Source organism: Neovison vison, chromosome 14 (genome assembly GCF_020171115.1).
Source record: "Neovison vison isolate M4711 chromosome 14, ASM_NN_V1, whole genome shotgun sequence".
Lineage (NCBI taxonomy): Eukaryota > Metazoa > Chordata > Mammalia > Carnivora > Mustelidae > Neogale > Neogale vison.
Genome location: NC_058104.1, coordinates 6,786,331 through 6,799,832, shown reverse-complemented (window position 1 = coordinate 6,799,832; position 13,502 = coordinate 6,786,331). Strand labels below are relative to the sequence as shown.

The 13,502-nt window shown below is 45.5% G+C and overlaps 2 protein-coding genes and 1 long non-coding RNA gene across 6 annotated transcripts in view; 2 read left to right on the top strand and 1 right to left on the bottom strand.

The window, feature by feature from the left end:
* CCZ1 (CCZ1 homolog, vacuolar protein trafficking and biogenesis associated) overlaps nucleotides 1–2,911 on the top strand; it is a 31,281-nt gene extending 28,370 nt beyond the window's left edge. Inside the window, exons 13-15 of the mRNA XM_044234219.1 lie at nucleotides 741–899; nucleotides 1,172–1,299; nucleotides 2,561–2,911. Of these exons, the coding sequence (XP_044090154.1) occupies nucleotides 741–899; nucleotides 1,172–1,299; nucleotides 2,561–2,616 (343 nt within the window). The 3' untranslated portion in view covers nucleotides 2,617–2,911. The remainder of the gene's footprint in view (nucleotides 1–740; nucleotides 900–1,171; nucleotides 1,300–2,560) is intronic.
* Nucleotides 2,912–5,253: 2,342 nt separating this feature from the next.
* The window catches only part of RSPH10B (radial spoke head 10 homolog B), a 46,862-nt gene continuing 38,613 nt past the window's right edge, over nucleotides 5,254–13,502 (bottom strand). The window contains exons 18-19 of the mRNA XM_044234218.1: nucleotides 6,381–6,579; nucleotides 5,254–5,521 (exon numbers count right to left, since the gene is read on the bottom strand). Of these exons, the coding sequence (XP_044090153.1) occupies nucleotides 5,347–5,521; nucleotides 6,381–6,579 (374 nt within the window). The 3' untranslated portion in view covers nucleotides 5,254–5,346. The remainder of the gene's footprint in view (nucleotides 5,522–6,380; nucleotides 6,580–13,502) is intronic.
* On the top strand, nucleotides 5,470–12,670 carry LOC122896170. 4 transcript variants are annotated; one of them, XR_006382368.1, is made up of 6 exons: nucleotides 5,470–5,932; nucleotides 6,246–6,371; nucleotides 6,565–6,784; nucleotides 6,942–7,182; nucleotides 7,429–7,603; nucleotides 10,847–12,670. It is a non-coding gene; the product is annotated as an uncharacterized LOC122896170 (long non-coding RNA). The 4 variants fall into 4 exon arrangements; XR_006382367.1 differs by lacking the exon at nucleotides 5,470–5,932 and having other exon boundaries at nucleotides 6,106–6,371; XR_006382366.1 differs by lacking the exons at nucleotides 5,470–5,932; nucleotides 6,246–6,371 and having other exon boundaries at nucleotides 6,519–6,784.

The window sequence follows — 13,502 nt, the reverse complement described above, 5'->3', positions numbered from 1 at the left end:
GAAAAGCCTGATAAGCCTTAGAATAGTCTCTCCCTCGTGGGTGGTGAAAGCTTTGTTACAGGAGTAAGCTTCCATTCTGTGGCATTTACATCCAGGGAGCGCGTTCATTCCGCAGCCCCGCGGGATCAAGGAGCCGTGACTCTCCTGAAATGGGTCAGCAAACAGCTTCTGCAAAGGGCCACATAATACGCGTTTCAGATTTTGTGGGCGCACGTGTTGCAAGTGCTCCACTGTCCTTGAAGCGTGGAAGTGGCCACAGGCCGTATATGAATGCACGGGTGTGGCCATGGGCCGCTGAAGCTTTATTTAGAAGAATGGCCACTTTTGCGCCCCAGGGCCACTAGTCGTTTGCTGACCCGTCTGCTGGAAGACAGGTGGCCTGTGTGTAGTTTGCATCTGTTTTTAAAAATTCAAAACACAGAGCATAATCAAGTGATTGCCATTTCTAAAGCATTATTATAGAGAAAACCATCACAAAATGGTTATAATACTGGTTTTTTAAAAAGATAAACTTGAGCTTTCTGGAAAATTCCATCATATTGAATACTTCACGGTTATCAAATAAGTTACTAGTGAACAAGGAGCCTATTACATCTTAACTGAGATTCTTGATTTGAAGGCCCAGCCATCGAAAATACAAGGCCTTAGCCACATGGATTTAAGGTTTTAACAGTGTAGTGCTATTGTTTGGATAATTATTCTCTGAGAAATGTTACCATTTTAATGACATGTTTTCACAGGTCTGAAAAAGAACCCCAGTTTAAGTTTATCTACTTCAACCATATGAATTTAGCCGAGAAGAGCACAATTCACATGAGGAAAACACCTAGTGTATCGCTTACTTCCGTGCATCCGGATTTAATGAAGATTCTGGGCGACATCAACAGTGATTTTACTAGGTAATTCTGACAACTTCTCAACTTGGGTGTTCCCTTTCTAAGGAGAGAAGCAGCCCTGAAGGAATCCTCTTCAAAGTGGAGTGGCCCAGAGCCACCTCAGAGGGTCCCCCTTCCAAAGAGATCAGGAGGCCCAAGAGTCACTGGTCACTTGCACGTGACTCCCCACAGTTTCCAAGTGACTGGTTTCCAGTCTCTGGTCTTAAGAGTAGAGGTGGTTTTTTGCTCCAGCTAACTCTGTAACAAACTTGCCTTTTGGAACTCGTGTCTTGCAGAGTGGATGAGGACGAAGAGGTCATTGTGAAGGCGATGAGCGATTACTGGGTTGTCGGGAAGAAGTCTGACCAGCGGGAGCTGTATGTTATTCTGAATCAAAAAAATGCAAACCTGATTGAAGTCAACGGTAAGTAGGCTTTGGTACTTGGCGTGCTCTCCATGTGGGGTGCCTGGAAGCCTGCTAGGGAGCGAGTCACGACGGTGCGGATGTTGAGCAGATGCCTGTCGCTTAAAGGAAACCGTGATTTGATCCATTTTGTGTTATTCTGTTGCAAAGTTCCTTGAAAAAGTGTGTGAAAGACTTCCCTGTGTTACAGGAGATTTGGCAGTGGCCAAAGGAAAATTTTCTATAACACTAAAAATAAGAATCCCATGGCTTTATTCATTGTATATAAAAATGTCCACTTTTTGGGGCGCCTGGGTGGCTCAGTGGGTTTAGGCCTCTGCCTTCGGCTCGGGTCATGATCTCAGGGTCCTGGAATCAAGCCCCACGTTGGGCTCTCTGCTCTGCGGGGAGCCTGCTTCCTCCTCTCTCTCTGCCTTCCTCTCTGCCTACTTGTGATCTCTGTCAAATAAATAAATAAAATCTTTTAAAAAAATAAAAATAAAAAAAATTAAAATGTCCACTTTTATTCCTGGTGATCAAGAGACAGCCCGAGGCAGAGCCATCAGGTTCACTGGGCAGGTCAAGCCCCCACCCCCCCACTTCCCACCCACCCCCACCTTCCAGCCCTTGCGGTCTGGTCCCAGGCCAGCGCATTGTGTCTGATCCTGACAGCTGGTTGAGCTGGCTGAGAGGGCGGTGTCCCCTTCACTGCCTGGGGCTCCCTGGCTGCTCTGCTCGCGAGGGCGGGCTGGGGCAATGGTAGATAGGAGAAGAGTTGGTGTGTGGTTTCGTATTCTGCACAAATCTGCTAGGACACAGGACATTTTTCTCTTCCTAGTACTTGTAGCAAGAGTCATGTGCATTAGCATCAGGCACCTGGCGCAGGGGGAGTGGGAGTCATGGTGACGCCCCCTCTGGGGAGCACCGGAGCCCCGGCCCAGTGGCGGCTCGGGTCCCTGGAGGGTTGCATCAGAGTGCTCAGCGGTCCCCCAGCCCGTGGGTGTGTCAGGGGCCTGCACCTCCCCAGGCCCGGAGGAGGAACGCTGTGTGCCATAGCACTGAGGTCTTGGGGCACATGGGGCTTTGTTGTCCTTTCTCTTGATTGATGAACGCTTCTGACCTAGGCCTTGGAGGGGAAAGGTCAGTAAATGGGGACATTTCTTCCCAACTGTGTTCCAGAAGAGTTGAAAGTACTAACGTATAGCCTGTAACCTTTTAAGTGAAAACCTCTGTTTCTCACCTCCCTGTTTTCTGTTTTGTTTTCTGTTTTTTGTTTTTGCAGAAGAGGTAAAGAAACTCTGTGCAACGCAGTTCAATAACATATTCTTCTTGGATTGACCCATAATGGCTCGCCGGAACATCTTTTCAAAAAAACAACTCAGCAGGCGTTCTGTTTACCACTGCAGGTTCTCGGTCATATTACTGACTGAATTAATGACCATAGTAAAGCAATACTTGCTTTGAAGCATCAGATTTCTACTCAGTCTGATGATCCGCTGGGGTTTTTAGATTTTAAATATTTATGTGGAAATAATTAAAGGTAGTCAGCTACATCTCTTTCATTCCATTCTTTTGACATTATGTGAATATTTTACTGGAAAATAAGACGAATAAATTGTTAAGGTTTTTAAAATTCTGCTCTGGCTGTGAGTGTCTCAGCTGTTGCTAGCTTGGGGGCCACTCCGTCCCACGGGCCCCGGGCTTGCCCTTGGGGATACTCTAGCGGCTAGAGTATTCCCAGAGTTCGGGTCCCTTCCCAGAGTTCGGGTCCCTTCCCAGTCAGTAGAGCTGCAGTGGCGAACCTGGAGCATTTGGCCAAAATAATGGCTAGACTTGGTTTTTCTCTTGAGTACTAATATGATTTTTCTAGACCACGTACACTATAGAGGACCGAACGGAAGTGCTCCAGTGTGGTCTAAATGTCAAGCATTCTTGATTTGTCGTGTAGAAGCCCGGAGTGGCCACAACTGCTTGCGTCCTCACAGCGGAGATGTCGCCTGGCTGGAATTTTTGTTGCCACTCTCGTGTCTTCTGTAATTTTCTCTTTCCGTTATGAAATCCTGAATCACTCCTAACCCACAAGTTACCAGAGACTGTTTCCGGCAATAACAAGGTGTTCTGTGTCGTGTCTTCGTTGCTGACTTTCCAGTTGCAGCACAGTTAGATCGTGGTCTCAGGTGTATCCTTTGAATGTGTACTTTTAAACTGAAAATGCAGGCCGCATTTATTCGGTACTGCAGTCTTGTTTCTGTGTATTCAGACTTCTCAGTTTCCTTGCTTAAATTATCCTTACCACGTGTTTGTCTTTTTGACTGGTTTCCTCCTTGTAATTCTGCTGGCTTTTGCGAGGCCATCCTGTAAGGTCTTTATGAATAATGCATCTTTCGGGGGGTTGGTCCTTTTATCATTATTTCTGGTTTTATCCCTAATCATTTGTTTGCTTTTAATCTTGTTCTTTTAAAATTTTTTTTTATTTTTATTTTTTTAAGATTTTATTTATTTGACAGAGATCACAGGCAAAGAGAAGAGGAAGGGAAGCAGGCTCCCCACTGAGCAGAGAGCCTGACGTGGGGCTCGATCCGAGGACCCTGAGATCATGACCTGAGCCGAAGGCAGAGGCTTTAACCCACTGAGCCACCCAGGTGCCCCTATTTTTTAAAGATTTTATTGATTTATTTGACAGAGGGAGACCACAAGTAGGCAGAGAGGCAGGCAGAGAGAGAGCGCGGGAAGCAGGCTCCCTGCTGAGCAGAGAGCCTGATGCGGGGCTCGATGCCAGGACCCTGAGATCATGACCTGAGCCAAATGCAGAGCCTTTAACCCACTGAGCCACCCAGGCACCCCTAAATTTTTTATTTTTTTAGAGAGAGCGAGAGAGAGAGAGAGGAGGCAGGGGGTGGAGGGGCAGAGGGAAAGAGTAAGAATCTTAAGCAGGCTCCACACTCAGCAGTGGAGCTTGAGGCCAGGCTCAATCTCTCGACCCTTGAGATCACGACCTGAGCCAAAACCAAGAGTCCAGTGCTTCACTGACTGAGCCACCCTGGTGCCTCTAAACTCTGTTTTTCTAATATCGCTTACTATTCCAGTCCTCTCGATTAGATTTTCCTGGTACATCTTTTTTCAGATCTTTATTTTTATCCTTTTTGTCTGGTTTTAAGAAGTTTCCCTTGTAAAGAAAGTGAAGTGAGTTTCGATTTTGAACCCTAATTATCTGGGGGCGTGGGCAGAGGAAGAGGGGGGTTGAACCTGCTCACAATAGTGGGGTATACTGGCGCCCTACCCACCAGCTTTGGTGATTTCGGTTTCCAGCCTTTTTCTTTGTGTTTTCCCTTTCCCCAGCTTCATGTTAGATGATCATTTCCTTCCTTCCCCTAGTTTGGAAGCCACAGATTGTATTTTCATGCTTTTGGTGGTTATCCTTAAATTTAACACAGATTAACATAACATTTTCTAACCCAGACATCACCCTTCCCTTACTGCACACCTATCCCTCAGCCTTTCCGCCTTGGCCCTGCAGTGTTTGCTGTACTGGGGAACTCCTGGGAGCTGGGGAGGAGAGGCTACGAGACAGCACGGGAGGACAGGTACGATTTGGACGCGGGGTGGTGACAGCCTGGTGATCCAGGCTCTGGCAGGGGGCCCTGAAGAAATGTTTAAATAAATCTGTCTTCTGGTGAGTTTTATCAGATTCTAAACTTTATCACCTGTACTATACTTTGATGTATATACTTTATATATAAACAATACTTTATATAGTATATACTATAGCACACATGGGTATTAAATGCATGTGCCATATATACACACACACACACATATATAAATATATAAATATATATATATATATGTATTTTTTTTTTTTTTTTAAATCATTCAGCTCCGTTTTCAAAATGCGGGCATTTCTGTGATTCCAGCACATAAGAAACATGAAATGCAGTGGCCCGGGCAGTGGTATTTCAAAGACACTATGACAAGAAGGAAGACACAATTTTATTGGTCAGGACATGTGTTACTGTGCTCCCATTGTAAGTGCCTTTTACATCTGCATGTCCTTGGGGCTCGTAACCTCTACTTTTTCTTTTTCTTGCTTGCGGCAGGCTTGCTGGATTGGGATACTGCCGTGTCCTCTTTGGGGGTGCTTGGTGTGAAACTCGAGGACGGGGCATCCACCGGTTCCTTGAGCACAGTGATGTCCACATCACATTCTGGTCTTTTGGCCTCTTCCTCTCTCAAGATGTTCAGCCTAACACAAGAAGCAAACACAGGAAGGTACCTTTGATTTTCCTTTGCAATTTCAAAACCAGTTTTATGCTCTATTTCGTTTATGCCAAGTAGGCCATCCCTAGATTTCAACAGTTTCTGTAAGCAGAACTGTAAATTGTCCTCACTTTGCCTCATATACAAAGTGATGCCATGTCTGGACAGTCCAGAATAAAATGTTCATGTATCTAAAGTGATTTTTGAACCATTTTCCTCTGTAGCAACTTAGCAGCTAATAAGTAGCCTTTTAAAATACTCATGGTCTTTGCCCCTACGTATAGTTTAATGCTTTCTTCAACAGACCATTGTGTTGTTCAGTGTGTGTCTGCAAAGAGCAGGCTTTAGCACTCTGGCCAGATGTGACTGCACAGATCTCGACCACAGTTCTAGAAAGGTAGGCGAGCGGCAGACAGTGGGCGCTCAGCACGGGCAAGGCACTGTTGCACTGTTTTAGACACATCACAACATCCACTCACTGAATCCTTGCAACAGCCTGATGCGGGGGATTATCTGCACGTACAGATGGGGAAACCAAGGCACTGAGTGGACCTTGCCCAGGGTCACCTACGTGCCAAGGGGCAGGGCTGGGATCCAAACCCAGTAGCCTAGCTCTGTGGCCTCTCGGTGCTTCTCTGTGTGCGCCGTGGGGCCCAGGTGTTCCCACCACCCGGGAGAACCAGTGGTCCCAGGCAGGATTCTTCTGGCAGTTCCAGGTTCTCGGTGCCACCAAAGGAGCCACCTCCCTGAGGAAGTTGTACGCTTTTCATGAAAGCCTTTGGTCCCCAGCCACAGAGATGGGAAGGAAAGCTGGAGGAGAGGAGCCGGAAGGGTCTGTAAGTTACCTGGCTTCCAGCTCGTCGTTTTCCAGTTTCCTCTGGTGGGCCATGGCCGCCTGGTGCCGCCTGTTCTCCCTTATTTTCTGCTTGAGGATTTCTTCGTGTTTATGTGCAGGGAACAAGATATTCACAAAAAAGATGTACAAACTTGTGATCCACACAGCAAGTTTTTCCTTTTGTTCGTCCTTAGAGTTTTCTTTTCTCTCTGGAAAAAAGTTTAAAAAGGAGCCTGAAGACAATCCCGGTTCGGCCCCTTCCTGCCTTGTCTGAGCATTTTCAGCCCCTGGAAGATGAGGGGAGGCTGAAGGTCACCACGAAGGGCTTCCCTGACCACCTGAAACAAGGCAAGCATCAGCGGACCAGACCCATGATTGCCAGCACTTTGAGTCTCCTGATGTGTTCTAAATGGTGTAGGTATTTTGGTTTTCTAAAATTAAAACTAGAGAAAATTTGCATCTTGCATGTTTCACTGGGAGAAAAAAAAAAGAAAGCCTCTTGGTTTTTGCATGCATTGTCTTTAAAGACCATTTTCATTAAGAAAATAATGAAAGAGCATTTTTTTTAAAGATTTTATTATTTAGAGAGTGCAGGCGAGGGGAGGAGGAGAGAGTCGCAAGCCAAATCCGCACTGAACGAGCGTAGAGCCAAGCGCAGAGCTCGGTGTGGGACTCCATCTACCTCTCTGAGGTCGTGACCTGAGCTGAGAGCAGGAGTCAGACGTTCAGCAGACTGAGCCACCCCGGCGCCCCGTGAAAGAGGATTTTTTAAGTCTTAATTGCAGAAGGCGGCACGTAAAACTACTGCTTTGGTGAGTTGCTTCCCATCTACACGAGGGCCAACAGATGTCCACATGGGAATGTGTTTAAGTAGCTGATTCTGGGCAGATAATGCTTTGAATAGTTCTGTAAGGTCAGTAAGCTCAGGGATCTCTCAAGACAGCGAGTGTTTATAGTGTGGGCCACTGTGCTGCGTGCGGGTGGGAAGGGGTGAGGAGACTGGGGACGGGGATGATGGGAAGGTTTGGTGCCACGAACAGTCCACCTTCCCATCTCAGGAGCCACTGGGCCGAGCACGGAGTGGAACGCTAATACGAAGAAACTTGAGGCCAATGCCAGACTTCACAAAGACTGAGCGAGACCTTCATCGGCACTTCCCACGTGAATTCGTAGGTTCTAGAATATCCACGTCAACCACGGCAGGCTAGGCTTGGGAGAATGTTGTGCATGGAGGTAAGTGATGAATAACGACTCAGGGGGATGACTGACCCTCTAACTGGCTCTGGGCACCATGTCACAGGCAGGCCTAGCCTCTGCTTCAGAAGTAGCAGAGTGTGGTAGCTAACAGCAGATAGGAGCCAAACAAGGTCCAGTCCAGGCTCAGCTCTGCCACTGACTAGCTGTGTAACCTGCGACTGAATATCTGTGCCTTGGTTTCCCCATCTAAAAGGGAACCATGGAGGGTCCCCCTCACAGAGGTGGTATGAAGGCTAGATGATTTAACAGTAAACAGTGATACACTAGCGGTTTTCCCACAAGCCATGCTTGCCGAAGCAAATAATTATAAAACAAAAGGTCATGCACCAAACGTATCAGATGAAGAATGACTTGTATCCAGGTTACATGAATAATTCAATGAGACAATCCATTAAAAAATTTTTTTAGGGGCGCCTGGGTGGCTCAGTGGGTTAAAGCCTCTGCCTTCGGCTCAGGTCATGATCTCAGGGTCCTGGGATGGAGCCCTGCATCGGGCTCTCTACTCATCAGGGAGCCTGCTTTCTCCTCTCTCTCTGCCTGCCTCTCTGCCTACTTGTGATCTCTCTGTTATATAAATAAAATCTTTAAAAAAAATTTTTTTTTTTTAAAAAAACACACAATTAAGTGTTGGAGAGGACATGGAAAGACCAGATCTTCTCATATATTACTGTTGGCAGATAGAATGGTCTGGCCAATTAGGAAAACAGCCTGGCTATTTATATCACACCACAATTCCACAGCTAGATATCTATCCAAGAAAAGTGAAACTATGTCCACCATGCTTTGCACACCACTTTTCTCTATTCGTGATAGTCCAAAGTGGGAAGAGCCAGCTGTGCATCCCAACTGATTAAGAGATAAAATGTGGTTTATTCATACAATGGAACACGACTCAGCTATGCAAAGGAACAAAACACTAAGAGGTGTTATAGCATGAATGAATCCCAAAGTAATTACAAGTGAAAGAAGACAGATAAAATAAACAGGATTCCATTTATATGGAATGTCCAAGAAGAGGAAATGCAGGAAGAGAGGTCATTGGTGCCAGCTGGCCCATGGCCCGATGCACCCCACCCACACAACAGTGGTGAAGTGAGCGCTCACAGCCTGGGGGCCAGGGAGAGACCACAAACTCGAGTTTTAGCACCCACTCTGGGAAAGCAAAACGGAGGCTGCCAGCACGCAGCCTGGTATATCACAGGATCAAGAGAGTAGAGACTATAGGTGGAAAGACAGCAAAATAAGACTTCAAGGAACACAAACCATCTAAGAAACAGGACACATCCGTGAGAGCACAATAAGCCCCCAGTAACCAGCCCAAAGGTATCATTGAAGTCTGTGACTGACCTGAGCATTCATAATAGCCATTTAAAGGGCACCCAGAGGGGCACCTGGGTGGCTCGGTGGGTTAAAGCCTCTGCCTTTGGCTCAGGTCATGGTCCTGGGATCGAGCCCCACATCAGGCTCTCTGCTCCGCAGGGAGCCTGCTTCCTCCTCTCTCTCTGCCTGCTTCTCTTCCTACTTGTGATCTCACTCTCTGTCAAATAAATAAATAAATAAATAATCTAAAAAAAATAAATATATAAAAATAAAGGGCACCCGGAGCTACAAGCACACACAGAAGACAATTTTGTGAAATCAGGAAAACAAGTTACAAACAAAAGGAGTTTATAACAAGGAGATGGAAATCACATAAAAACAAATTGTGGAGCCGAGAAATATAGTGCATGAGATGAAAATGCCAGAGAGCATCAACCACAGAATAGATCAAGCAGAAGAAAGTTTGTGGATTAAAAGACAGGAAGTTTGAATTAGTACTGTTTAAGTTTCATTAACTTAGCATGGTTTAGGCTCTGGGAATTCTGCAGTGATCTTCCTGCTCAGGTGGTTTTGAGGCCAGCCCCGGCCCACCCCCACCCCTGCCACCATGTGGACAGGGCTGAGTAATGACCTGGGGCTTGGGGAAATGGAGGCAGCAGACAGAATGTTAAAGGGATTTTACCAGGAAAGGGGATAATATTAGAAGAAATATGAGGCACTCAAAAAGGGTTCTGTTGTTTTTAACTTAGCACCTTTAAAAACCATCTTACCCCCAATGCAAAAGTAAAATGGATTAAAGACCTAACCGGAAAATTCTTAGAAGAAAACACAGGTAGTAATTTCTCTGACATCAGCCCTAACAGTATTTTTCTAGATGTGTGTCTCAAGGTGAACAAAAGCAAAAATTAACTATTGGGACTACATTAGAATAAAAAGCCTTAACACAGTGAAGGAAACCATCACAACAAAAAGGCAATGTACAGAATGGGAAAAGATGTTTGGGAATGATATGTCTGATAAGGGATTAATATCCAAAATATATAAAGAACTTAACACCAAAAACAATCCTATTAATAAATGGACAAGAGGACCTGAACACACATTTTCCCAAAGACATACAGATGGCCAACAGACACGTGAAAAGATGCTCACTTATCATCAGAAATGCAAATCAAAACCACAGTGAGATACCACCTACACCTTCAGAATGGCTCAAATCAAAAACACAAGAAATAACAAGGGATGGGGACGACGTGGAGGAAAAGGAACTATTGCGCACTGTTGTGGGAATGCAAACTGGTGCGGCCACTGTAGGAAATGATAGGGAGGTTCCTCCAAAAGTTAAAATTACCATATGATTCAGTAGTTCCACTACTGGGTTATTTATCCAAAGAAAATGAAAACACTAATTTGAAAAGATAAATGCACCATTGCAGCATTATTTACAAGAGCCAGATCTGGAAGCAACCCAAGTATCTCCCCATAGATGAACGGAGGAAGGTCTGTCACACACGTATGTATATACACCTACGTGTAGACAAAGGAACGGTACTCGGCCACAGTAAATAATGAGATCTTGCCATTCGCAGCAACATGGATGGACCTCAAGTGTGTAATGTTACGTGAAGTCAGAGAGACAAATACCATATGATTTCACGCATATGTGGAATTTAAGAAAACATGAATAAACCAAGAAAAAGAGAGACAAATTCTTAAATACAGAGGACTGGTGGTTGCCAGAGATTTGAATGGGGGGATGGGTGAAATTTTAAAAGGGGTTCAACACACTTAGCACACTTATCTTGATGAGCATAGACTAATGTATAAAATTGTTGAATCCTGTTATACACCTAAAAATATGACACTATGTTAATTGTACTTTGATTTTTTTTTTAAAAGTGAATCAAACTCCTGAGCAATACAAGTCTGTTGTGTAAAGATATAGTCAACAATATCAGGCTCGAGAGAAGGACATGCAGGGCCCACGCTGGAGGAACAGCTGTCCAAACAGACCGATTCAGCTTGGTAAGATCCTGCTTTTGAAAGTCGACTCCGGGACAAGTGACATCACCAAGATGGTGACACAGGTTATTGCCTGATTTCACTCCCCCTTCAAAAGAAGAACCAACAACTCTTCATGGACAGGACACCACTGAGAAAATCCTAGAATACAGGGGTGAGGCTGAAGCACCCCCTTCAGCACAGAGAGCGAAACCGTACTGGAAGGGTAAGAGGAACAGCTCCATGCTGCCAAGTTCTCCCTCCTCCCCTAGTGGGCACAGCTCCCAACTGAGGCCTGCCCTGAGCCAGTGGTCCCGCCAGTGGAAAAAGAGTCCAAAAGACACATCCAGCTTCCCCAATATTGTGGGTCTCTTCTTGGGGGGTCCCCACTCCAGTCTTTCCCCAGGGGAGTTGCTAGGGAATCTGGGGGCTCTAGCACTGGAATTTGATAGCGGCAGAAGGGGGACTCGCAACAATCCACACCGTGATCATGGCAGATTGAGTTCCTACCTGCGGCACCCAAGGGGCAGCCCCCAAACAGTGTCTTTGCTCACCTACGGAACCAATTTGTGGTGAAATCTGACCAGGGAACTCCACAGGGTACAGGTGAGCCTGACTAATGTCCTCGGATGAAGAGCTGTGCCATTGCAGGAGCCTGGTTAGCTCCCCTGCCCGAGTCATAGCCTGGCTTACAGCATCCTAGCAGAAAGGCAAGAACGCCCGCAAGCTGCTTAATCCATCAACACTCAAGCAGAAAGTTTGGCAGCCGGTTCTGTGTAGGGGGGTTTCCACTGCTTTGCCCAAGCAGAGGAGCTGACTCATCACCCCACCCAGCGCTAAGTAAATCTCCCAACCCTGCTCAGGCAGGAAGCCTGCCCAGAACATTTGCAAAGCTGCACAGCCCTGCGGCATTTCAGCAGTCTGGTAGGCAGAGCTGACAGCCTGCAGAGCAAAGCCAGTGGCCCTGTTCAACCAGGGAATGTGGGAGCAAGGGTTGTTGGAGTCAAGACCACAAACAAAGAGCATCAGCACCCTTGGATCAGTTTTCCCTCTCCACTCAGCCAAGGAAACGGATTCATAACGCTACTTCCTCCCCACCATCCCACCTCATTGCTGGATATGGCCTTTAGCCCACCCAACAGCCCTGCACTTGAGCAGAGAGCACAGCCTAGGACTTTCCCTGTCTGCAGAGCAAAACCAGCAACCTGTCGGGCCAGGGATTTCATTTCACACACTTGCCTGATTCAGGTACCCAAACAACAAGCCATGGAAGCCATGGACCCTGTCTTGCTGCCCCGCCAGAGTAGGAAGCTAATTCATAGCCTCATCTACAGCTGAGTGTACTACCCAACCTGACCAGAACACCTAGGCAACCATGAAGCCTATCCTGTAGCCTAGTAGCTCTACGAAACAATTAGAAAACAACTAACAAAACATCAGTAGTAAGTCCTTAGCTATCATTAATTCCTTTAAGTGTAAATGAAGATTGAATTCTCCAGTCAAAGGAATAGAATAGTTGAATGGATAAAAAGGCAAGATCCAACAATAAGCTGCCTACAAGGACTCACTTAACCTTAAAGACACACGTAGACTGAGCGTGAAAGGGTGGAAAAGATATTTCAAGCAAATGGTAATAAGACAACACAGACTATTTTTCTTAAAGATTTTATTTGAGAGAACAAGCAGGGGAAGGGCAGAGTAAGAGGGAGAAGCAAGCAGACTTTCCACTAAGCAAGGAGCCTGATGCGGCGGGACCCAGTCCCAGGACCCTGAGATCATGACCTGAGCCGACACTTTACTGACTGACACAACTCACTGAACCACCCAGGCATCCCCAGATAACACAGACTTTAAAAATAGAAAGAAGAGACAAGGTCATTATATAATGATAAAGCAATCCACCCATTAAGAAGATACATTTATATTTACACTGCTAACTTAAGGGTGCCTAAATAAAGCAAAAACTAACAGCAAAAAAGAGAAATAAACAATATAATAATCGTTGGAAACTTTAATATCCCACTTCCAACGGATAGATCATCCAGCAGATAATAAGGAAACAGATTTGATCAATGCTATATACCAAATGGACCTAACAGACATACACAGAACATTCTGACAGCAGAATATACATTCTTCTCAAGCACAAGTGGAACACTTTCTAGCATAGACCATACGTTAGACCACAAAGCAAGTCTAGAAATCAATAAAACTAGAAATCAATAACCAGAGGAAAACTGAAAAATTCACAAACATGGGGAAATTAACACTTTCCTGAACAACGAATGGATCGAAGAAGAAATTAAAGGGTAAGTTTAAAAGTAACAGGAAATAAACCGAGGGTTACAGAAGGGAGAGGGAATGAGGGGACGTGGTAACTGGGTGATGGGTATTAAAGAGGACATGTATTGTGATAAGCACTGGGTGTTATATGCAACTAATGAATCACTGAAATACATCAAAAAGTATTATATGTTGGGGAATTGAACATTATAAAAAAATCTTGAGACAAATGAAAATAGAACATAATATACCAGAATTTACAGGATGCAGC